The 24,600-nt window shown below is 43.4% G+C and overlaps 1 protein-coding gene and 1 long non-coding RNA gene across 5 annotated transcripts in view; both read left to right on the top strand.

Moving 5' to 3' along the window:
• Positions 1–17,215, top strand: part of LOC127005550 (FHF complex subunit HOOK interacting protein 1A-like) — a 34,008-nt gene extending 16,793 nt beyond the window's left edge. For 2 of the 4 annotated variants that reach the window (XM_050874479.1, XM_050874477.1), the window contains 8 exons: positions 1,946–2,128; positions 2,436–2,636; positions 2,827–3,633; positions 4,986–5,130; positions 6,307–6,485; positions 10,021–10,201; positions 10,586–10,715; positions 11,619–17,215. In XM_050874479.1, coding sequence (XP_050730436.1) covers positions 1,946–2,128; positions 2,436–2,636; positions 2,827–3,633; positions 4,986–5,130; positions 6,307–6,485; positions 10,021–10,201; positions 10,586–10,715; positions 11,619–11,802 — 2,010 coding nt within the window. In that variant the 3' untranslated portion in view covers positions 11,803–17,215. Of the gene's footprint in view, positions 1–1,942; positions 2,129–2,435; positions 2,637–2,826; positions 3,634–4,985; positions 5,131–6,306; positions 6,486–10,020; positions 10,202–10,585; positions 10,716–11,618 lie in introns of all 4 variants that reach the window. The other 2 variants (XM_050874478.1, XM_050874476.1) reach the window with 1 other exon arrangement.
• Positions 17,216–22,495: 5,280 nt separating this feature from the next.
• The window catches only part of LOC127005549 (uncharacterized), a 103,974-nt gene continuing 101,869 nt past the window's right edge, over positions 22,496–24,600 (top strand). Inside the window, exon 1 of the long non-coding RNA XR_007758711.1 lies at positions 22,496–22,662. This is a non-coding gene — a long non-coding RNA (uncharacterized LOC127005549). The remainder of the gene's footprint in view (positions 22,663–24,600) is intronic.

The following is a 24,600-nucleotide window of genomic DNA, read 5'->3' as shown; positions in this document are numbered from 1 at the left end:
CTTCTTTTAGTGAGTTTAGGTACACAGGATTTATAGGAGAACATGATTAAGCATTATTGGGCTATAGTCACTCATTTATTAAGTCTTTATAATGAGTAGTGACACAGAAAGGGTGATAGATTGACTCATTTTTTTGTTTTGTTTTTTTGTTTTTAGGTAAAGGAAGCAGCTCGAGGGTAATAGACAAAGATAAAAACACAAAGCTGGTCCTCCTGAAATAATGCCGGACATGTAACCTAACCACTCTATAGCCTAAACACTCCATAAAATCAGCTTCGGCATCGCAAATTAAAAAACGCTGATCTAGTGAAATGAGCGTCACTGCACACACACATCGACATACCCAGGTGTTTAGAGAGAGAGAGAGAGAAGGGTGCTTAGGGCCGTATTTTAAGACACCATCGCTTCTCACATCAACTATTTCTAAAGGTCAAAGAGGGGATCAATCTGCTTTTCATGAGTGTTTTTTAAGGTTCATGGCACAGAAGAAGGATCACACTACCACCAGGGTCATAAAACTACTACTGGAAATGCCCAAAACTCCTATGAAAGCCTTGGCAAATATGTGAACTCGAGCGACGAAATGTTTTAAAATACGACCCTTAGGCCAAGAAATCAGGTGTAGGAGGAAGATGCATAGTTACACACCAAAAAGAAATAGGGTAAAAGTTGTAGGTAAGGTAGAGGTTGTAGGATAAAATAGGGTAAGGTTGGATAGGTTAGAAAAGGGTAGGATAGACACTTACAAGACAAAAGACATGCATAGGAGAGTAAGAAAGCCTTGAATATAGGGCAAAAGACATGAGGATAGGGTAGGGTAGGTTATAGGATAGAATAGAGTAAGGCTGGATAGGGTAGAAAAGGGTAGGATAGACATTTACAAGACAAAAGACATGCATAGGAGAGTTGAAGAGCCTTGATTATAGGGCAAAAGAAATGAAAATAGGGTTAGGTAGATAGAATAGGGTAGGTTGTAGGATAGGATAGGGTAGAAAAGGGTAGGATAGACATTCAGGGCAAAGACATGCATAGGAGAGTTAGAAAGCCTTAAATATAGGGCCAAAGACATGAGAATAGAGTAAGGTAGATAGAATAGGGTAGGTTGTAGGATAGGATAGGGTAGAAAAGGGTAGGGTAGACATTCAGGGCAAAGACATGCATAGGAGAGTTAGAAAGCTTTAAATATAGGGCAAAAGACATGAGAATAGGGTAAGGTAAATAGAATAGGGTAGGGTAGATTGTAGGATAAGATAGGGTAGGATAGACACAAGACAAAAGACATGCATAGGACAGTTAAAACAAAAAATCCTTAAATATAGGGTGAAAGACATAAGAATAGGATAAAGTAGGTAGAATAGGGTAGGGTAGGTTGTAGGATAGAATAGGGTAGGGTAGACACATATAACACAAAGACATGCATAGGAGAGCTAAAAAAGCCTTGAGTGTAGACCAAAAGCCATAAGTAGATGTAGCATAGACAGATTAAGATGCGAGAGACAAAGATAGACGTGTCATGATGAAAACACAGATACATGGGTGGAAGACAGACACATGCAAAGAAAGACAGTTAGAGGACAGTGAAGGAAGAAGGGAAAAAGGATTGTAGGTAGATAAAGAAACGAGAAAGACAGACATATGGAACAATGGAAGAAGAAGGAAAAAAGCATTGTAGATAGATTAAGAAGCGAGAAAGACAGACATATGGAAGAGTGACATAGGAAGAAAAAAAGGCATAGAAGACAGAGGAAGAGGTTTAAGAAAGACAGACATATAGAACAAAGAAATAGGAAGAAAAAATATATATTGTAGACACACACATAAAACAATAAAAGAGGGAGGAAATAAAAGCATCATAGACGGTCAAGGAGGAGAGGAAGGTAAGGGTATGTACGTCGGACACTAAAATTCTCTCCCTATGTGCGCGTGTGTGTGTGTGCGGTAGCAGTCCGTGGTGAGCGAGGTGGTGGCAGCGACGGCATACGTGGAGCTGTGTCTGCGCACCGTGACCGAGCCGGACCTGCTGCGCGTGTTCCTGGCCTTCCTGCTCACCACGCGCGAGACCTCCAGCCCCACCCCTGACCCCCCCATCATCACCCAGCTGATCTCGCGGCTACACTCGTCCAACACTGTGAGTACTGGACCGTTTTTTTTTTTTTATACACTCACCCAACTCTGTGCGTGCCTGAGATTGGTGAAGTGTTGTGTTGTGCATGCGTTTTGTGGTGCCTCAGGATATGCAGTCTCATTAGTTATGATGATGACACTGTGAGGGATTGAGCATTCTGAGAGGGAGTGCCAGAACAGGGAGAGTTGGAGGTGCTTCTGCTGTGGCCACCCCCTTGAGAGATTGATACAGACAGAGTAGTGTAAAATAAGCAAAGAAATATATTTACAAATCAAAGGGTGCTCATGTGTGTATTGTATCATGTTTCCAGCAACTGTGTCTGGTGACGCTGAGTCTGTTCTGGACGCTGGTGGACCTGAACTGTGAGGACCTGATGCTGACGCTGGTGTTCCAGTACCTGGCGCCCTGCACACACGTCATGGTGTCCCAGCGCCAGCGCCTCACACAGCCTCCCGAGCCAGCACAGCGTGCCTCACACAAGCTGCTGCACCTCATACCAGAGGTCTGCCAGGTGAGTAGCCCCTCAGACCCCACACTAGATACCAACCCTGTGGCGCTGGTGTGCTGGGCTGTGTGTGTAGTGGTGCAGTGATTGCAGTGGTGGTGGTGGTGGTGTGCCAGGCAGCAGACAGCAGCTCAACACCACCACACAGCACCCCAGGGAGGCCGCCTTCCCCCAGTAATGTTTGTTGTCTCCCCAGAGTGACAGCAGCCACAACAAGATGGAAGCCATCAGCCCCCCTGGAGCTGTCCCGGCCCTGCCCCAGGCCACGCCCCCGTCCCCCGGTCTGCCCCCATGGCCTGCGGACTTTGAATGTCTGCCACGGCCAACCCTCTACTCCGAGTACCTGGAGGAGGCCCAGGCACAGCTGGCGTCCACCTCAGCGGCCTGCACCGCCTGGACCTGGCGGTATGACGGCCTGGAACCCTCGCCCACCCAGGCTGTGGAGCTGCTGGAGACTGCCCGCGCCAACCCCCCAGCCATATACCCCAAGCCCCGGACACAGTCCAACCCGGAGCCAGTGCAGGACAGTCCCCCGGGGGGCAGCACCAAGGCCCGCAGCTCCAGCATACCCAGCGGAATGAAGGTGTGCCCGACTGAGGGTGAGGAGGGCGGCCAGCCGGTGGTAAACGGCAGCTGTGAGGGTGGCGGCAGCACCCTGCCCCGGGCTGTCACCGGGCTGATGGCAGAGGAGGAGAACCTTGACTCCCTGGGTGAGAGCAGCGGCTACGAGAGCTTCAACATCCGGGCCTCGCGGGACGCCTCACCCACCAATAGTTCCGACGGGTCACCCCGCCCCCGCCCCACTGGTGCAGCACAGGGCGGTGACTCCTTGGGGCGCCCCGCCACCACTCACGACGACGACCAGGACTTTCTTGAAACCCTGCAGCGGTCCAACACACCCACGGAGCAGATTGGCCTGGAGGAGACCCTATGTGAGATAGAGCAAGCCTTCTCTGCGGTGAGGCTGTGTCCCGGCCTCAGCCCACCCTCACTCCACAACCAGGTGAGCCCCAAACCCCCCCGACAACACTCGGGGCAGCAGCAAATCACTGGTGTTGTTGAGTCACTAAAAGAGGAACTGCTTCATGGGGTCATGCAGCATTAGGTGTGTGGTAGAGATGATGTAATTAGCCCTCTCGCGCACAGTAAGTTTCCAGTAAGTTTCTCTTCCACTCACCATGCATCTCTCAGGCCCGACCAGCCTTTTTTTTGCCGCCGCGAAACTCTATATTCCAGTACGTATTTTACCATCACAGATATATCGAACCCCAATAAATTTGGTATCAATGGCTTCATAAAGATTTATACTAGAACATGCGCAAATAAAAATAAAGGAAAAAATATATTTAAACAATAGAAACTCGTTTCAAGTCTCCGTATAGAGTATTGTAGACAATAAATCCCAAGTACCAACTCTTCCCCACTTGTTATCTCGAAATTTTGTGGGTCAACTTTTTTAGCCGAATATATGTTTCGAAGCGGAATTTAGTGACAATTCTTATGGTATCCTCAAAATCTTCATACGCCTATTAGTTCCTGAGTTACACCAAGAAAACAATTTTTTCCTCTCCTGTCAGAGTAGGCTAACAACTAAAAATCGCTCCACGCTCCTCATTTACGCTCCTTAGAAAGGTTGCCATATGTTACTATTAAGAAACTTATCCCAACAAATGGCACTCCAAATTTGACGCACTTCCACCGAAAACTTAATTTTTATTCAATTTTTTAACTTTTATGACGCGTTTCGCATCATTGTGCGCCAGGACCTTTTACCTTTGATGACACGAAATGCGTCATCGTGCGCGAGAGGGTTAGTAACATGATGGTGGAGGTGGTGTAGTCTTCTTCTTTTTCTTGTTTAACATCTTTAATTTCCCCGTATGGGATTGAATTGGCTGTGAGTGTAGTGAGAGTCATTAATGCAGTGATAGCAGTCGTTAGGCATTGTGGTCAAGTATGAAGGGGATTAATGGAGTGGTTGTGGAGGCGGCGGCTTTGGTTTTATAGTTACTAGTATGTTAGTTGGTTTGTGTGTATGTATGTGGTGACAGGTTCATGATGTTTCGTGGAGATGAATATGCAAGGTAGCTAACCTGTTCGCTGTGACTGGGACGGATTTTGCCTTCACTGGTTGCCTGGTTACATACACTTCCAGATCTTTCTCTGCCTCTGTGGTTGGTAGTGGAGTGTTTCCCATGTGGTATTGGTAGGCTGGATATCCCCTCCCAAGGTGCATGACTTTACATTTTTCTTCACTGAATTGTAGCAGCCACTTTTTGATCCATTCTTGTAGCTTGGTGGTGTCATCTTGTAGGAAATCTGCAGTCAAGGGGTTAATGGTTGTCACGTCCCCAGGTGTTCTGTGTGGAGGTGTTCAGTGGCGAGGAAGGCGGCGGGGAGTATGAGAGCTTCCCCTGGCAGAGTCACGAGTCCTCCCCTTCAGAGGTGCCCGACAGGAGCCTGCAGCACGGCCAAGAGATCCAGGCCAGGCCAACGATAGGTGAGTGAGGCGGATGCTCCCACGTGTATATAGACCTTGGAGTGGCCTGGGATGCGGATAAAGGTCGGTATTCTGAGACGTTTCCGCCCCTCACATCAATTAACACCAAAGGCTGAAAGGAAGTTCATTCGCTCTCTAATAAGCAATTCTTTTAGGCTTATGGTACAGAAGTATTGTCAAATTACCACCAGGCTCATAAAACTACCCCTGGAAATGCTCAAAACTCCTACTAAAGTCTTGTCTGATACGTGTCCTTAGGCGCCAAAACGTTTAAGAATATTGCCGAAAGACTCAGGCCTGTAGACGCTGTCACATTATCTGTCCTGTGATGGTGACTGTTCATTCTTTATCATCCTTGCCATGTAATAGTAATTTGGGGGCTAGTGAAAATCAGACAATGAAAAATATATCCAAATTTGCCTTATCAGTTTAGTAGTGGCCTGAGATGTGGGTAAAAACTCAGACCATTACACGCTCTTATGCTGTCTGTCCTGTGTGATGGGGATTGTTTAGTCTTTGTCACCTTTGCCGTGAAACAGTGATATGAAGGTTCATGAGGATTATGCAATGAAGAAGAAGCAAAACTATTCAGCTTGTAACAGGATGAGGAAGAATAGGCGATGATGGTTCAGAGGAAGAAGGGGAGGAGGAGGAAGAGGAGGAGTAAGCTTGTAACCATGAGGAAGAGGAGGAGTAAGTTTGTAACATGAAGAGGAGATGATGATATAGGGGAGGGAGGGAGGAAAGATGATGGTGGAGAGAAGTAAGAGGAGGTGATGGTTCAGAGAAGAAGAGAAGATGGTGCAGAGTAGGAGGAGAAGGGGGAGATAATGATGATGATGATGGTGGTGAAGAGAAGGAAGAGGAGGAGAAGGAGGAGATGATGATGATGATGATGATGATGACGGTGAAGAGAAGGAAGAGGAGTTGATGGTGCAAGTAGGAGGAGAAGGGGGAGATAATGATGATGATGATGGTGAAGAGAAGGAAGAAGAGGTGATGGTACAAGTAGGAAGAGGAGAAGGGGGAGATAATGATGATGATGATGGTGAAGAGAAGGAAGAAGAGGTGATGGTGGAGAGAAGAAGAGATGATGATGCAGAGTAGAAAGAAGAGAAGGAGATAATGATGATGCAAGGTAATAATGATCGCTAATACTACAAGTCGCCTCCACAGGTCCGTTCTTGGAGGCACTGCTGATGAGGGTGGACCAGATGCTGACCTCCTCCATCCACGTGAACCTGCTGGCGGCCACCCTGCTGAGCCGCCTCGCCACCTTCCCCACGCCCCTGCTGACCTCCCTGCTGCTGGACGCGACCATTGTGTTCCAGCCCGCCGTGAAGTCACTCGTGCAGGTCAGTGAGTCGTACTTGGGGTCAGGCAGGGTCAAGGTCATATGTTGGACCATTGATTCATCTCAGGCAGTCTTTCTTTCTTTGTATTTCCTCTTTCCTATGACTTGAACTTCTTTTGCGATCAAGTCTCCTCTATAACCAAAATTAACATTCCATCTAGATTGTATTTTCAGTGTGGTTCAACTCTGAAAACCGAGCTAATATGAGACTGCACATTAAGAATAATCCTTCTATTTCTTTAACTGCTTCTAAATAAAGAGAGGTAGTTCTTTTAACCCTTTCCTTGCGCGCGGGACGGGACGCAACTATCCCCTCAGGCGCAGTCAGGCAGCCCAATGGGGGGTCTCTTTTAACCTCTGTATCTCAAAAACTATTTATCACAGCTAAGAACCAAAAACACCAATGGAAAGAGGAGGTCCAGATCTATAGGAGTCAGTTATGTATGCCTCTCTTGCGAACTTACATGCACGTTCAGGGAGTGTTGAATGTTAACACTTACGTCAGTGCATGCAGGATGATCAGCCATATTGAGAGAACTGTGGACATCTCTCCTTCAGATTCTGGCAAGGGAGTATTGCCAACTGCAATATTTACAGCTATTTGGTCAAAGAATCAGTCAGGTGATAGGTGAAGCTATGCAAAAATGCCGCTATATTGGGCAAGGAACATCCACCAGTTTCTCGTCCGTAGATCTGCCACGCTGGGCTGATATGATTTTCTAACAAATTTAGTGAAGAACCCACTCAATTGGCAATCCTGTGTTGTGAGAATTAGTGTTGGAACACTTTTATATGCGGGAGATTTGAGTGCGGGTGGAGCTCGCAGCAAGCGTTTAGCACCACCAGCAAATACGCCTAACGCTCACTGCGAGCGCTTAGCAATGAAAGTGTTAAGAGAAAACGTACTGAGTTAAAAGATGTTAGTACCTTAAGATATCAATTTGGTAATTGTGGAGATTCACTACGCGTTTCCAAAATATGATATTACGCCTCCATATTATACTTAAGGGACGAAATACATGTCCCTTAACCATAATACAGGTAACTCTCGATTTACGCGAGTATTGTGTCCTTGAAGAGGTCGTGTAAATCAAAAGCAATGTAAATCAAACAAGAGGTAGGTTTCTATCGAAAAATAAATATTCACTTCATTCAGTGGAGAGAGAGAGAGAGAGAGAGAGAGACTTGTCTTAAAGATTTACCCCTTAATAGGGGACAGGGCCTTTGGCCAAAAGGCGGCCCTGTAAGGGAGAGCGAGCAATGCAAAACTTGTTACGGGGGGTGGGGATGCCTCCGCCGCCGCCACAGACACGAGTAACAGCCGTCGAGCAGCAACGGAGGCACGGGCACCCCGGGCAGGCGCCCAGAAGCAGCCCGTAGCAGGAGCCAGGCAAGCAACTACGCAGTCTACTACTGGCGGAAGGGCCGACCTAGTTGCTCGCCTGACAAGGGCTGGCGTGCCACTGCTGAGAGAGAGAGAGAGAGAGAATATCTATATCACCGAGATATCCACTCAGGCACTCAATCTCAGCCTCACTCGTGTAAGGAAGAAATGAGGGACACCATGAGCGACTGGCTAGTATTGGTACCGGTACTGAGCAGTCTGGTACCGTTACCGTACTGTATAGCTGGTACCGTTATTACCGGTACTGGTACCGGTACCTGCCCACCCCTTTTGTTGAGTAGTGTGGCAGCATGGGTACTGTATTGTTGTTCAAGTGGCACGCAAGAAGAACTGAGCTCAGCTGTGTGGCCGCGGCGCCGTGTGAGTCCAGTTGCTTGATTTTTTTTTTTTTTTTTTTTTTTTACGTTGCGACCTATTGCGCCGGTAGGCTTCTTCCCGGTGGATCCTGATGGTCGGTCCAAGGCTTCTTTCCGGTGGGTCCTGATGGTCGGCCCAGCCCATTCTGGCGCAGGCGAGTGTTTATAGTGGCGCCATCTTGCATTGGCTCATGCTGCCCTCCTGGAGCTCATCTTTGATTCTAGAATCTAGAGTCCGGGTTGATAGGTGGTCTTCTGGACAGCATGTGGGTAGTTTTAAGCCACTCGGCAGAAATCTGGTGGCCACTCCTTAAAATATCGCGTATAAGTGAAAAAAAACTTGTAAATTAAACATTTATTTGGATTTTGGACCCCGCGTTATTTAAAAAATGTGTAAACCAAACTTGCATAAATCGAGAGTTACCTGTATGAAGGCGGAAAAAATTAAAAGTAAAGAAAAAGTGGTAGAGGTAGTGAAAAGGCATATTATACATACGCGCGCTGTTTTGGTGTCAGCGGCGGTGGCAGTGTTGCCAACGATCTGGTTTGGGATGGTACGTTTAGTTAGCGATTAGCCCACGCATGTGAGACCAGGTCCACCACGCGTGGTTATTTATTATTTTTTTTAGAACACACACCTTTACCCAAAGGGTTTTGTGAAGGTTTGGGCCGGATATAGTATTAGGTAAAGGTGCGTGTTCTAAAAAAAAAAAAATAAAAAAACACGCGTGGTGGACCTGGTCTCACATGCGTGGGCTAATCACTAACTAAACGTACCATCGCTAACCTAGCGTACCATTGCTAACCGGATCGTTGGCAACACTGCTCACCTCCCAATACTGCAAGAGCAAGAGTCGCCGCCACCAAAACAAAGCGCGCGTATGTTTAATATGCCTTTTCACTACCTTTACCACTTTTTCCTTACTTTTAAGTTTTTCTGCCTTCATTTTATTGTTAAGGGACATGTATTTCGTCCATTAAGTATAATATGGAGGCGTAATATCGTATTTTGGAGGCACGTAGTGAACCTCCACAATTACCATCAATTTTTACCTAACAACATGATATAACAAAAGATATCAGCACATACCGTAATTAACAAAGGATATCAGTGCCTTAGTTAAGAAAAGATATCAGTACCGTAACAAAAACGACTAATACCACAGTGATCTCTGGGGGGGTCGCAGAGGACTGGCTGGGGAATCATGAAGCCTTGCTAGAAACGGCTTGGGGAGAATAGTTTTTTTAGCGTATTGTTTTGAGGTAGCTCTCTACGTTTTAATTCTGCTGGTGAGTGTTGAGAGGGAACATCAGTGCATCATCCTTCAGGGGCATGTCAGGGCTGGGTATGTTTGAAAATCGATGTGTTGAAAAATGTAAAACAAGGTGCTGATATCAGGGGGTCGCGTGGGTTTCAAGATTATCGAAAAGGGCCACAAGTACAGAACCACTGCTCTAGTACTGAGTGGCCTGAAGGAGATGTCATACTCTAGTTAATAAAAGATGCTGATACCCTCATTAAAATATATCAGTAACTCCATTCAGTTTTTAGTTTTCATTCTTTGCTTTTCCTTTCATTCCTGCCATTTCACATTTTCTGTATTTCTTCTTTCTTACTGTTTCTCTTTTGTACTGTCTTTTCTAACTCCTTTTATTTCTTTTTATCATCTCATTATGCTTCCTTTCTCTTCTTTTTTTCATACTATAATCAGTACAATTTCAACATGTGCCAGGATACCACACACTGCTAACACCACAATAATAAATCTCTCCAGGTATTAAGTGGCCTCAAGCAGAAGATCGATGGTGTGCTGGTGGGCGAGGAGGCGGGTGCTCTGGTGGCGGACGCGCGAGTGTGGTTCACGGTGAGGGAGGTGGCCGCGACGCCCCACCCCTCCCCTCGGACACGCACCCCCTCCGTCTCCTCCACCTCCACCGACACCCCACTAATGAGAGGTAAGGGGTGAGGAGTGGAGGGAGAAGTCTTTGTTCTTCTCTCCTTCTCTCTGTGTGATGCAATGTTTGTTGAGATTGGCTGTTATTGTTTTTATTTTTTCATTTTATTTATTTATTAATTTATTTATTTGTGTGTGTGTCAGTTTATGTGTGCTTGTTTGTGTGTGTGTGTGTGTACTTTTTAGGCCTTGCTAGTGTATTCCTTGTGTTTTTATGTGTCTGTTAGGTGGTTTCTGTGTGTGTGTATATGTATGTATGTATGTGTGTGAGCATGTGTTTGTGTGTGTGTTGTTCTTGTGTTTATATGTGTTAGGTGGTTCCTGTGTGTGTGTGATCCCTTCATGATCTTACTTGCCCTCACCTAACAACACCTTCATGTTCCAGGAGAGACCAAGCGACGCAGTTTCTCCCAGACAGTGACGGCACTCTTCCGTCGGCCTCCGGATCGCTCGCCCACCCCCAAGGAGAACCCCCCGCGCTCCCTCCAGCACCTCCCAGACAAGGCTGGGTACAGGTGAGCTGCTTGTTGGGTTGGAAAGTCTTCTGAGGGAGGAGCACGAGCTAGTGTTGAAATTGCTTGAACACTAGACCCTCCATTTAGCACATTTCTTTTAACCCGTCCGCTGCGATTGGCACGAATTTGGCCTTAACTGGTAGCCTGGTAGCATATACTCCCAGGTGTTAATCTGCCTCTGTGGTGGACAGTGGAGTGTTTCCCATGTGGTATTGGTATACTATACTGGATACCCCCTCCCAAGGTGCATGACTTAACTTTTTTCTTCATTGAATTGTAGCAGCAACTTTTTGTTCCATTCCTGTAGCTTGGTGATGTCTTCTTGTAGGAAATCCACAGTCAAGGGGTTAAAGTATTTCCTCATAGTGTGCCCTGGACCTGACTCCTTCACACACACTAAATATAAATTCCCACCAGTCCCAAATCGATAAATTTCATTGAAATAACACCTCCATTTTGCTCAAATTTTCATTGTGCTTGTCTCATATTGAATAGAGGTCTGGTGTATTGTACTAATCCTCAGTGCAACATACAAGTCAACACACACCAACCCAGGTCTCATGTAGGGCAGTCTGTTGGCTCACTAGGCACACACACACACAGTGGCAACATAAATTGCATCCCTCAATAGTTCTGCCTTACAAATTAGAGCTGCCTACACTGCAAGAAGGAGGAGAGAGGTGACTTAATGATGGTCTTCAGACTCATAAAGGGCCTGAAGCCTGTAGACAAAGGAAACAGAATCATTGATACTTGGAATAGACTGAAAAAGTAGATGATTGGAGTTAAGAACATCCATGAATATAATGTTAGATAAAAGCAGATATGGAGGCAGGACAACACAACTACAACAACTAGACACACACTCACGCACACACGTTTTAACCCCCATCCCTTCCTCAGGTACACCAAGCAGGTGTCGATGCCCAGCGAGGACATCCTCACCCTGCCAGGTCCAGCAGCAGAGAAGAGGCATTGTGCCCGGTGTGCCGTGCTGGTGCAGGAGTGGCTTCTGGAGCTCTCGGCGCTGGCACAGGAGCAGGTGGTAGCCAAACCTTACCTGGAGTTCACCTTCCCTTCAAGGTGACACTGACCACAGCGTGGCACAGTGCCGACCACTTCCCTGTGCCGGGCAATGACATGGAAGGGGAAGAGTGTCAGCCAGACGAAGACCCCGGGGCACTGGTCTCTGAGTCAAGGTCAGTCATGGGCCAAGCTTGTCCTGGCCATGGCTGGGAAGCATTTATTGGGGCGGGACAGTTCCATGCCACACCCTTGCTGCCTCGCCGCTGGAGGTGGCGGTGGCTTACTCTTGGCTCAGCCGGGTGACTCATGTCTTGCCTTGCTCGCACCATCCTGTGTTATGTTACACTCCAAGTGATCATGGGCAAACCTGGGTTCTTGTGTTGGGAGACTAATAGTACTTATGGGCTGCAGGTACCTACTCGTTAATTTTATAAAACTATTACATACTAATGATAATTTCCTACTGCCATGTTCTCCTTAGCTGTAGTTGTGTTTTGGTGTTGTGTCTTGACTACCATTGTTGGGAGTCAGTTATGCAGTTAGTTGTCCCTCGTGTGTGGTGGCGGTGCCAGGCAAGGAAGGCCCAGGGCTTCTGGGTGTGGGTGAGGCAGATTCTGTGGCGTGGAATTGTCCTGTGATCATGGTGACCACCGGCGGTGCCCTTGGCGGCACGGTGAGCCAGATAGTCTCCAAAGACAGTAGTCATAACGTGTATATTGTTCACTTTTTAACAACTTGTACATAGTCTTGCAAATATATAATATATATTATAGATTATCATCACCTTCAGCATTGGTGACCTTCTTTCTACAGAGGCAAGGGAGAGAATTTTAAATTGGCCATGTGACTATTCTGACAAGTGTTCTAGACAAAAATTGAGATAGAGCCAAGTACCAGACCTCAGTCTTCTGTGTTGTGGGAGCTTTATCCAGTTACCTCTTGTGGCACAGCAGAATACAGGGAAGTGTGTCCATGCATGTAGTGTGTCAAGATGGGAGGGAGAAAGTAATGAGGATGTGTGGGAGAGATTTTGTGTAAGTGCTACAACAAAGGGAGTGGATTGTGGAGTGGCTGAAATCTGAGATGGTTTGGGCATGTGATAAGTGTAGAAAATTACTTTATGAAGAGTGTGTATGAGAGCAAGATTGAGGGAAATAGTAACAGGGAGAAACCACCAACAGGATCAGTAGAGCAGATGAATATTGGAGAGAGAGTTGACGTATGAGGGATTGAATGTGCTTGTCATGAGAGGAAGTTAAGTTGAACATTACAGGAGGTTGAGTTCAGTGGCTGGTCTCCCCACGACTATTTTTTGCTCGGAATATCTGTCAAAATTAGCAGATGGTCATTCTTGCTTCCTGCCCTTCCTCTGCAGTAAACAAGGTCGCCACTGATGGAGATGAGAAGTGTACGTATGCATATAATATATTTTATGAAGGTTTGGCTAATTTAGAGAGATTTCTTTTTAATCATATCACATGAGTATAACAATAGTATTAGTTTTGAAGTATTTGAAGTATTTATATGAAAGAGAGTTTATATTAATTTCCTCACCAAAGAGAAGGGAGTCTCAGCCGCCCGGACGCTGCTGTGGCTTTACTGAGGACTATTGGCTTTACTGAGGAGCCCGTGTAGGGAAATTCAGACTCGTGTGTTTGAAGCTTTTCTCCACGCTGAAAGGAGACATTAAGGGTCGTATTACACGTCGAATCTGAGAAGTTTCGGGTCCCTCCGGAGTTTGGGATGAATGACTCTGTAGGGACCTGAAACTTCTCGGATTCAACTTGTGCTACGGCCCTAAAAGCTAAAAACATTGCCAGATTATTTCAACATATTAGTATTTATCAACAGTTATGTGGGCTTGCTTTTTGATGCCAATTTTGTTAGTTGGAATTTTCACAGTTAAGTCGACATGTTAAAACTCCATCTAAAAAGTGATATGAAAAACTAACAGAACCGACTATTCACACCTTGCAAAACAGGTCACAGAGTTAAGTCGACACATTACAAACTCCGTTATAAAAAGTGGTATAAAAAATTAACACAACCAGCTAAATACGCCTTTATAAACAGGTAAAAGAAATACAGATCAGCCACAGTGTTGTTGATGAAGGCTAATATGTTTGAAAAAAATCAGGCACATGACCGAAAAAATGCTTGCTGAGGCTGCGTTCTGCACACCCGACTCATCCACCTGAGAGGCAGATGGATGCACACAAACCCTCCAACACACCTGACTCTTCTTGCTCTTGTGGGGTCCTGATAATGGTGTTTCCCTCCCTCCCACAAGGCCAAGCCGCGTGTTACTCACTTGTTATTCTCATTGCCCGTCCGTTCCCACCCCCCTCTCGTGTCCCCACACACTAAACTGTCTCAAGATTCTTCCCCATTTCCCGTTAGTAGTTATTGCAGTTTTTCTAATGACTCCTGCCGACTGACTTAGGGCACCTATTCCAGGGATGGAGTGAATACAAGAATTGTGTATTCGAATACGAATATTTCAAATTCCAGTGAATGTGACGAATTTGAATACACTGAAATGGCTTTAATTCTAATACAAATACAAATACTTCTTGAAAGTATTCATGAATACTTTTCGTTGAAAAATACCTTCTCAACATAACTGGGTGGTGAGCTGTTCTGAAGTTATGCAACAGTAAAATGAGCTCATGAACACACATTCAGCATCCACACTGGCAAGTGACAACTGAGTCAGATTCCAGACGCCGCGCTGTCACAGTCTGCGAACCTGTGCCACTATACATGACGATTACACGTCCGCCCAGCAGGAGGCTGGAGCTGTAAGGAAGAACAGGTACTATTTCTGATCATAAATTTTGAAATATTTGTCAGATTACTTGCAGAATACGAATACTTTCCCCTGATATTCAAATATGAATGAGAATACTTTGATTTCTATTAATAATTATTCAAATACAAATATGAATACACCCAAATACGGTATTCAAATGTTTTAAAATACGAATACTGAATACGAATACTCCATCCCTGACCTATTGACACACACACAAATTGTGAATGATCTCCCCATTTTGCATCTCCCAGAGCCCTTCACTCACTTACCAATCCACTCACTCATCCACCCATTCACTCAATCACTCACTCACCCACCCACTCACCAGCCAGTATATGTGTTTCTCTGCTGGTTCCCTGGATTGTTTTCTTTCAGTCAGCCAGTCCTTGCATTGTTCTGTTTGTTAACATTGTAAAAGAAGTGTAAAGTTTGCCCATTCACTCCTTTACCCACTATGTACTATTTTATGCTTGTACAGTTATCATTGTGTGACTTCCAATGATGCAATAAGTAGTCTGTTGAAAGGAGGAAGTTGACTTTTAACTTACACAAAAGGCATCATAGTAGTGGAGGAAGTGTAAGGGGTAACTTTTTATCTTGTAGGCACAGCAGACTAAGACCCATACTCTTAAACAAATCGGCACTTCAGTTCGCCTGCTTGAAAAGTCTCTTGAAGAAATTCCTGGGCTTTTCAAGGACTGTTTTGTGATCCTAGTGATGGTTTTGCATGATCTCTGGACCCTGAACTGGAGAACCACCCACAAAAACCTGGTTAATCTTCTCTGTGGGCTTGGGAAATAGCCGTCTTGGGACCCCGATACGTTTAAGAATATGGACCTAAGACATTTGAGGATAGTTTCAATCATTGCCGCTCCCCGAGTGATATCCATGTTCCCCTAACGGACTGTTCCGCTGTACATAACGTTTTTATAATCTTCTCTCACCGGGAGTGGCACAGGTTCTCAACGAGTGTGTTTTACTTGTGGACGAATTGCACGAGAAATGAGACGTTGATCCTAGAGAGCTCTGTGGTGGTGTGTTGTTTTCTGTTTGTTTATTGTTGGTTATGTTACATTTTTGGGAAGGGGTTTGTATCCTCTTAATATACTAGCACACAGTTGTTTGTAGTGCCGTCAACAGGAACAGCAACAGTGTCGTCTGATATTTACACTGCCCTATGCATAATCATACATTCAGGTTATAATGATGAGGTGGGAAAGTCAGGCTACATATCACAGGAAGAACAAAAAACAAGTTGTAAGGGAAAAGCGACCCTCTGTACACTGAATCCATGGTCAGTCTTTCCTCTTGCAACTTGTTTCTTGTTCTTCCTGGGATCTGAAGCCTGACTCTCCCAGTGCAAACTTGGAAATAATGGCTTTGACCCTTACTCTTTTCTGCCAGACACCTCCAATATCTTACACAGAGTTCAGGGGTGATAAGTCCTTGTTGTGGTAGATTATAAAGGTCACTCATGGTAGGATATCCTCGTAGTGTCCTTTCTCGAACTTTATCCTCCATAGGACTCTAAAGTTGAAAGTCATTGGTGGTAGGCTAACCTCACTCCCTGTCCCATTGTAGGAGTCTAAAATAGGATTATTGGTGGTAGTATGTTCTTAATCCTTCACTCTGTTGTCACTTTGTAGGACTCTAAAACTGGAAGACAATCAGTAGCAGGATTTTCTTAACTCCTTCATTCTGTCTTCACATTGTAGGGCTCTAAAACTGTAGGATATTTGGTGGCAGGATGTTTTTACTCTAACTGTTTGTGTATCCTAGGGAGGAAAGGTGGTGATAAAATGTCCTTCGGTCCCTCCACTGCTCCGAGCACAGGACGCTAAACCTTGAAACCTGTGAATCCTGCAGAGAACAGGCGTAGGAGGACAAGGATTAGAATATTGTTTGTAGGATATTTTTGGGTTACTATTGTTTTTTTAACACTCCGATATCTCGTCTCTAACTTGATCAGCTGCTCTTCTGTTGTCATATATGTACTACACTATCCTTCAAACCTCCTGGAAATCAATACAAAAGAGTAGGAGAATATCATGTTTCCTCCTCTCAAGACGTGACAAGTTCGCATCACGTCTGGAATTTCCTCATCGCTGAAAGAAAATAGGAATAAACACCTTAGAGAACAGAAGAGCAGCTGATCAAGTACAAGACGAGATATCAGTGCATTAAATAAAACCACTCTTAACCTATCCTTGCTCCTTCCTCCATCTCTGCGGGACTTGTAAAAGGGAAAAATAAATAAATGGAGAGATGAACAAGTGCAATGATCGCCGGTGTAACGTTTGCGCTATGAGGGATAAAAAGGGTGGGCTAAAGGGTTGAACCAAGGGCTAATGTTGGTTGTTTTTGCCCCCCGTGTCCTGGTGGCCCTGGGACCTGGGGTATTGTGATCCTGGTTGTCCAATCACACAAAACAGTACACAAAATTATGGTGATAGTGTTTCTCCATTTTTTAGCAAATTTTTATGTATCAGATCATTACATGCAAAAATTATATATATATGTGTGTGTGTGTGTGTGCGTGTGTGTGTGTCTGTGTGTGTGTGTGTGTACCGATTTCCATTAAATACTGACAGACTTAGGCAATATGTACCTTTGGAGTGACTGACAAATTTAGTTTATGCAATAAAACTTATTCTTGGCATCTGTGTTTGCTGTGAACCCTAATGTGTGTGTGTGTGTGTGTGTGTGTACCTGATTGTAGTATACATGGCTTGAGGTACACTCGTTTGGTCCCATCTCTATATCTATAATTGTCCATCCTTTCCCATCTCTATATCTATAATTGTCCATCCTTTCCCATCTCTATATCTATAATTGTCCATCCTTTCCCATCTCTATATCTATAATTGTCCATCCTTTCCCATCTCTATATCTATAATTGTCCATCCTCTCCCATCTCTATATCTATAATTGTCCTTCCTTTCCCATCTCTATATCTATAATTGTCCATCCTTTCCCATCTCTATATCTATAATTGTCCTTCCTCTCCCATCTCTATATCTATAATTGTCCATCCTTTCCCATCTCTATATCTATAATTGTCCATCCTTTCCCATCTCTATATCTATAATTGTCCATCCTTTCCCATCTCTATATCTATAATTGTCCATCCTTTCCCATCTCTATATCTATAATTGTCCATCCTTTCCCATCTCTATATCTATAATTGTCCTTCCTTTCCCATCTCTATATCTATAATTGTCCATCCTTTCCCATCTCTATATCTATAATTGTCCATCCCTTCCCATCTCTATATCTATAATTGTCCATCCTTTCCCATCTCTATATCTATAATTGTCCTTCCTTTCCCATCTCTATATCTATAATTGTCCATCCTTTCCCATCTCTATATCTATAATTGTCCATCCCTTCCCATCTCTATATCTATAATTGTCCATCCTTTCCCATCTCTATATCTATAATTGTCCATCCTTTCCCATCTCTATATCTATAATTGTCCATCCCTTCCCATCTCTATATCTATAATTGTCCATCCCTTCCCATCTCTATATCTATAATTGTCCATCCTTTCCCATCTCTATATCTATAATTGTCCATCCTCTCCCATCTCTATATCTATAACTGTCCATCCTCTCCCATCTCTATATATCTATAACTGTCCATCCTCTCCCATCTCTATATCTATAATTGTCCATCCTTTCCTGTGTGTGTGTGTGTGTGTGTGTGTGTGTGTGTTCTGTATATTCGTGTATGCAGAGGAGTGCGTGAGTTGAAAGGGTGGACCACATAATTAGGCACATGATCTAGTAACCCAGCAAGACTGTTCCACCCTGTGACCTCAGCATGACATGACATTATTTGATACATAAAGAGACAAAGAGCGACTATTTCTATAACTCCACGGTCGACCTGAATTAAGCATAGTCCAGTGATGTCTTAGTTGGTTTACGGTTTTAATTTCTTTCATTAGTACCTATAGTTAACATTCGTTTAGTATATCTATTACACTAATCTATTTTTTTTTTTTTTTTTTGGTATCTATCATTAGTATATTTAGCATCTAGTAGTAATCTATTTACCATCTTTTGTTTTTATTCCTTTAGTATCAATTTAGTATCTATTGCATTAGTGTCTTGTGAGGAAATACCCTTTCATTAGTATCTAGCATTAGTATATGAAGTATGTAGCCTACAGTATCAGTTTAGTATGTCTTTTGTGAGGAAATAAAAACAACACGTGGGCAGCAAAATTAATACTTTGAGAAACTTCCCGAATTATATAGAGTCCATTGATGGCATGTCTGGCTTTCTTTTTATTTATTTTAACTTAGTAACTCTTGTAAGGAAATACAGGCTTTAATTCTAACCCAGTTTAAGCGCAGTCAGTCTGGGGGGGGGGGGGGTAGGTGTGTGTGTGTGTGTGTGTGTGTGTTTGGGTGGGGAGGGGGGGGTATCAGACGTCAAGAACAGGTTTCACAATACCGCCGCGAGAACCTACACAATCCAGCCTTGTTCTCCGCGGCGGCAGGGCAACTTTAGTCATCTGGGGGGTATCGAACTTGGGGTGCACAGATGACAACTAGCCTTCGATCATCCACATACTCTTCGTCATCAATAGAAATGTAGGTTACTGGGAGCGGTGACTCGTGAAAAAGCTGAACTATAGGTTATATATATATATATATATATATATATATATATATATATATATATATATATATATATATATATATATTTTTTTTTCTTCTTCTTCACCATACTGATTGATTGATTGATAGTTTATTGTTGCAGGTAAACAACAAGGGAGAAGGGAGGAACATGCCATCCCAACCCCCAGGCAGGACAGAGTGTGATTATACAACTATTAATACATGTGTAGGGAGCACCATGAAACTAAAAAGATACAATGGTAGGAAGGAAAGCACAACAAGGGAGGGGGCGGTACCTCCCCCTGGACAATAAGACAATAAAATGTGGGGACGGAGAACATTGCCCAAGCACTAGATGGGAATGAGTACAGAGATAGAGTAAATACTAGTCACCATACTATTTAAGTTTCTACACACCCCATACATGCAATAGTAAGGTTTAATAATGACGATATATACTGCCATCAACCTTTATCATATCTATGTAAAAGCTCAACTATATATATTTTCTTATCTTCTATGGCTAATCTATATCACCCCCAAGACATACTATAATCAGGTTGACGTACGTTATACCTACGTACTGCTATCAATCTTAATTTATTATGTCTGTAGAAGGATCGACTGTATATATTATATTATCTTATGTCTTATCATCATTAGTTATACCAGCTCCTTACACCCCCCAGGCATGAGATAATTGAGTATAATATAACGGAATATATATAACTAGAAACTCCCATTTTGTCTGTAGAAGCTCGACTGTATTTTCTTATCTTCTGTGGCTCTCCTGCACCATACTCTGTACACCCCCTCAGGTGTGCTGTAATAAAGGTAATGAAGGAAAATATATGACAAGGAACTGTCTTTTTGTCTGTCTGGCGACTGAGTCACGCGCCCTGAATCCAATTAAAGAATGACTGCGTCACGGGAATATTCCAACGCGGGGGAGAGGAAGAGGAAGAGGAGGGAGGAAAGAGGAGGAGGAAGGGATCTGGAACAGTCATCCTTTTGGGCTGGTTTACACAGACACGCAGACATGTATGGACTGCCAGCAGGACATGGAAACTTCGTTGTTATAATTTTCCTTTATTCCTATGATGTGGCTTTGGACCTCAGTCCTCCATTTTGTGCGCCATACATGCCCCAGTCGAGGGAGAGGAAAGAGGAGGAGAAGGATGGAGGGAGAGGAAAGATCGAGGAGGCTGAGGTATAAGATCATGTTTTGGCCTCGATCATTCCTTGCCCATGGTTTATCGTATCTTTGTGGAGTTTTGTTAAGAAAGACTGAGTTCTAAGTTAAAAGAGTGAAGAAGGGAGATGAAAGGAAGAGGAGGAGAAAGGAGGGACGAGCTAGGAATTAAAGCTATATATAGGAGGAGTACGTATATATAGATATTCCTGTTTTGACCTCTTCTTCCCTGTTTTATTGTATCTTTGTGGAGTTAGAGTCTCCGCCTTGCGTTCTGCCGAGATGCTGGAGCGTATAGGTTCGGTGCCATTGGGAGTGGAAAAGTTGGGCTCTTTCCGTCACCTCAGCCCCGTTGTTGGGCCGGGCCTCCACTTGCAGCATTGGGCATCTCTACCCGCCGTCTGGGTGGTTGCGCAGCATGCACGTACTGACGGTACTGCCTTCCTCCCTTGGGTTATATCCCCCCCAAAAAAAAATCTGTGGGATTTTGTTAGATGAATCGATTTCAAGTTAGAAGGGTGAGAGAGAAGGAAGATGAGAGGAAAATATAGGAGACGAGAGGGAAGGGAGCTCATCTCTCTCTCTCTCTCTCTCTCTCTCTCTCTCTCTCTAGGAGCTGGATATGTGAAATATAATCGAATTATCTCTTTATTATTATCTTCTCCCTCGGTTTATTGTATCTTAGGGGTTTTATTATGATAATAAGGTTGAATTCCAAGATACAGAACGGCGGGAAGGAGGAGAAATATGAGCTATCCCAGTGGGCACAACACGTCCGTGAATTTCACGTGAACGTCTAGTGGAAATCTTGTGGATTACTCGTGTACACGTGTTTTCACTTGATATTCACGAGATACGCACGTGTATAACTTGATCTAACATTCACGTGTATAACTGCTGGGTCCCAATTCACGTGGTTTACCCGGGTATTACTGGCAGAGAAATTCATATGTATAACTGTTGCAATAATTCAGGTGGAAACTATGTGTGTAAAACACGAGTTTGCATTTTATGTATATATAGAATAGGAGGAAGGGCCGGGAGAAAAGAAGGAAGAGCTAGGAAGCTATATAAGGGAGATGTACAGAATTCCTCTAAACCACATAATCTCATCTTTCATCATATTATTGAGGTTTTGTTAAGATACATATACGAGAAGGAGAGGGGAGGAGGAGGGAGAGGAAGGATGGGCCGAACGAGGAGATAATGGGGAGGGGAATGGAGGGGAGGGGGAGGGGAGGAGAGATTACAAAATTCCTCTCTCTCTCTTGCATCTGTTTCCTCTATCCCTGTCTTATCTTCATGGCTGCGGCAATTAATTCAAATTCTGTGTCACGGTTCGCAAATACTGGGGATATTCCACTTGTCACTCCCCGTACGTTGTGGGCAGAACTAACCCAAACTGCCTTTCTGTAGCATATTTACACCATTTCTACTCTATTTACGGGTTTTTATATGCTAATTCATGTGTTTTGAGGTGCTATATATATGTTTTTTTTGTTGTTGATTTTATGAGCCGGTAGCTACGTACAGTTCCTGGGGCGGGATGGTTGAACTTGCCTGCATATATATCTACCTATATATATACCTATTTATCTATCTATCAGTCTCTCCATCTATCTATGTATCTTTGTATGCATATTTATCTATCTATTAATCTATGTATCTGCGTATCTATATATATCTATTTAATTGGTGTGTTTATGAGCCGTTGACAGCTATATTGACAGATAATAGGTTAAGACTGCCGGGTTTATAGTATCTCAGGAACTCATATCTACACCAATCTATCTATCTATCTGTCTATCTATCTATATATTTATCTATTTGTCTATCTACATCTATCTGTCATGCTGGATAGTGACCCGTTACAGTGAAGGCTTTAGAGGTGAGATAGTTGCCGGGTTTAGTCTTTCAGCTACATATCTCTATCTACAAATATCTACAAATATCTACAAATCTCCAGTATTTCCGTAAGGTTCGTAAGGTAAGGTATATCTACTTAATGCTCTATCTATCTACTTCCTTATCTATCTATCTATCTATCTATTTATTTATCTATCCATTTCCCGCCAGCGACCGTACAAAGAGAGAGATGGTTGGCTCGCCGGGTTAGTCTCTCAGCTGATGGCGTGTGGTGAGGAGGAGGCTACGCACACCTCCCTTTATTTTATGTGTGAATTGTGTGTCCCGGCGCGAGTGTAGTGTCCCCGAAGCCTTATTTTGACGGGGGAATCACTGAGGAAACGGTGGTGCTGGAAATACGGGAGATACAACGTTGTGGAAGGTGTGTGTAAGCGATTTTGTGGGTGTGTGTATACCTGTGTGTGTGTGTGTGTCGTCTGCTCTAACAACAAATACGCACATACACACGTACACACACTGACGGGTTACTGTCACTCTGTTATTTATTTAAGTCTGTGTTCTTGTCTGCATTTTTTTGTTATTGGGTTCTTTAAATATGTATAATTCCTCTCTCTCTCTGTCTCTTTATCTGTTTATCTTTATTCTCTTTCTCTATTTGTTTCTCTCTCTCTCTCTCTCTCTCTCTCTCTCTCTCTCTCTCTCTCTCTCTCTCTCTCTCTCTCTCTCTCTCTTGTGTGTGTGTCATCCTGTCACTAGATAGAGCCAGTTCCCAGGACCTTGCTTCTTGTCACGTTATGTACTGTCTTTCCCCTCTCTCTCTCTCTCCTTCAAAAATAAGCTCGACCGTCACTTCCTTCAACTTAATATCAACTAGAGTAGAAATGCAACGTTTTGGAGTCTTCTGATTAATGTAAAATCACTTAGGTTTAAGGACAGACCACCAAGTCTGGACCATGGGGTCTGTGTGGTCTGATTTTCTATGTAAATCTATCTATGTAAATCTCTCTCTCTCTCTCTCTCTCTCTCTCTCTCTCTCTCTCTCTCTCTCTCTCTCTCTCTCTCTCTCTCTCTCTATGTCTTGTTTATATATTTTTTGTTTTGCTCTAGTTTTTTCCTATTGTTTATATTTTTATGATGGACATGTTTTCTCTTCATATTGTTTATTCTCCATTTTCTGATATATTATTTTGTTATTATTTGTTGCTAGGTAAAACTCCAAAGCATGACAAGTTACAATTACTTAAAAAAAAAAACATTGTTGTTGGCCATATCAATGCAATGGAAAACCAGGATATGACACATCTTTTAATTATTTGTGTGACTGTGTGTGTGTATGTGTGTGTGTGTGTGTGTGTGTGTGTGTGTGTGTGTGTGAAGTCATCTCGGGCAATGGTTTTTGAGAGCTTAATGTCAAGTCAGACAAGTCCAGTTAATACATCCTGTGTTGCATATGTGTGTGTGTGTGTTTACTTATCTAATGGTATATGTCTTCTTGTAACATACAGGATTTAAGTTAATCTCGTGTTGACCTGTCTCTCTATCTACTCTTGCTATTCTTTGCAGTTTTCATCACTTATCACCTTCTTTATGATTTCTGTTGCATCAGCAGATAATTTTCACTTACTATTTATTCCTGGTGATATATCATTGAAGAAAAATATATAATAGGGGCTAAGACTGACCTCTGAGCCACCCTCCTTGTCAGTCTCCTCCACGATAAAGGTGCATCTTTTGTGACAGTTCTCATTTCTCTTCCTCAAATAATTTTCTATTAATTTTATCAATCTTTCATGCTCTTTACAATATCTATTCAGTTTACATAACATTTTTGTATGTGACACTTTCAATCTAGTTATATGCAGTCCACCCAATGTTCTTTACCTCTTGCATAATATTCACCACCCACGTCTGGCACTGAACCACTCTTTTTCCTTGTTCAGTCCCCTTCAGTTTTTAGGCACAAATTTAGTCATTGCATCATCATACAATTTCAACACGATTTCATTTTTATTCTGTATACAGTCTGCTGCCATCATTTTTATTTTAGTCAACTTTACCGAAATATCCTCTCAAGGCAGAGAAATTTGTTTTATTAAAGTTTATTGCTGTCTGTTTTGTTGGCCTTGTTTCTTATCCCATCTTGCCTCTTTAGAGTCTCCATTTAAATTGATTGATGGTCACTTTTCTCTTATGGGCGCAGGTATTTCACATCCCTTATAAAGTTATAATCTTTAAGACCCTTTGCGAGTATCAAGTCCAGTCGGGATAGTTCGCTCTTTCCTCTAGTTCTTGTGGCTTCTCTAACCCACTGGATCAAAGTATTTTCCATTGCAAACTCAGGTAATTTTTTTTATTCCAG

Source organism: Eriocheir sinensis, chromosome 30 (genome assembly GCF_024679095.1).
Source record: "Eriocheir sinensis breed Jianghai 21 chromosome 30, ASM2467909v1, whole genome shotgun sequence".
Taxonomy (NCBI): domain Eukaryota; kingdom Metazoa; phylum Arthropoda; class Malacostraca; order Decapoda; family Varunidae; genus Eriocheir; species Eriocheir sinensis.
Note: the sequence above shows the minus strand (reverse complement) of the source record. Positions and strands in the feature narration are given on the sequence as shown.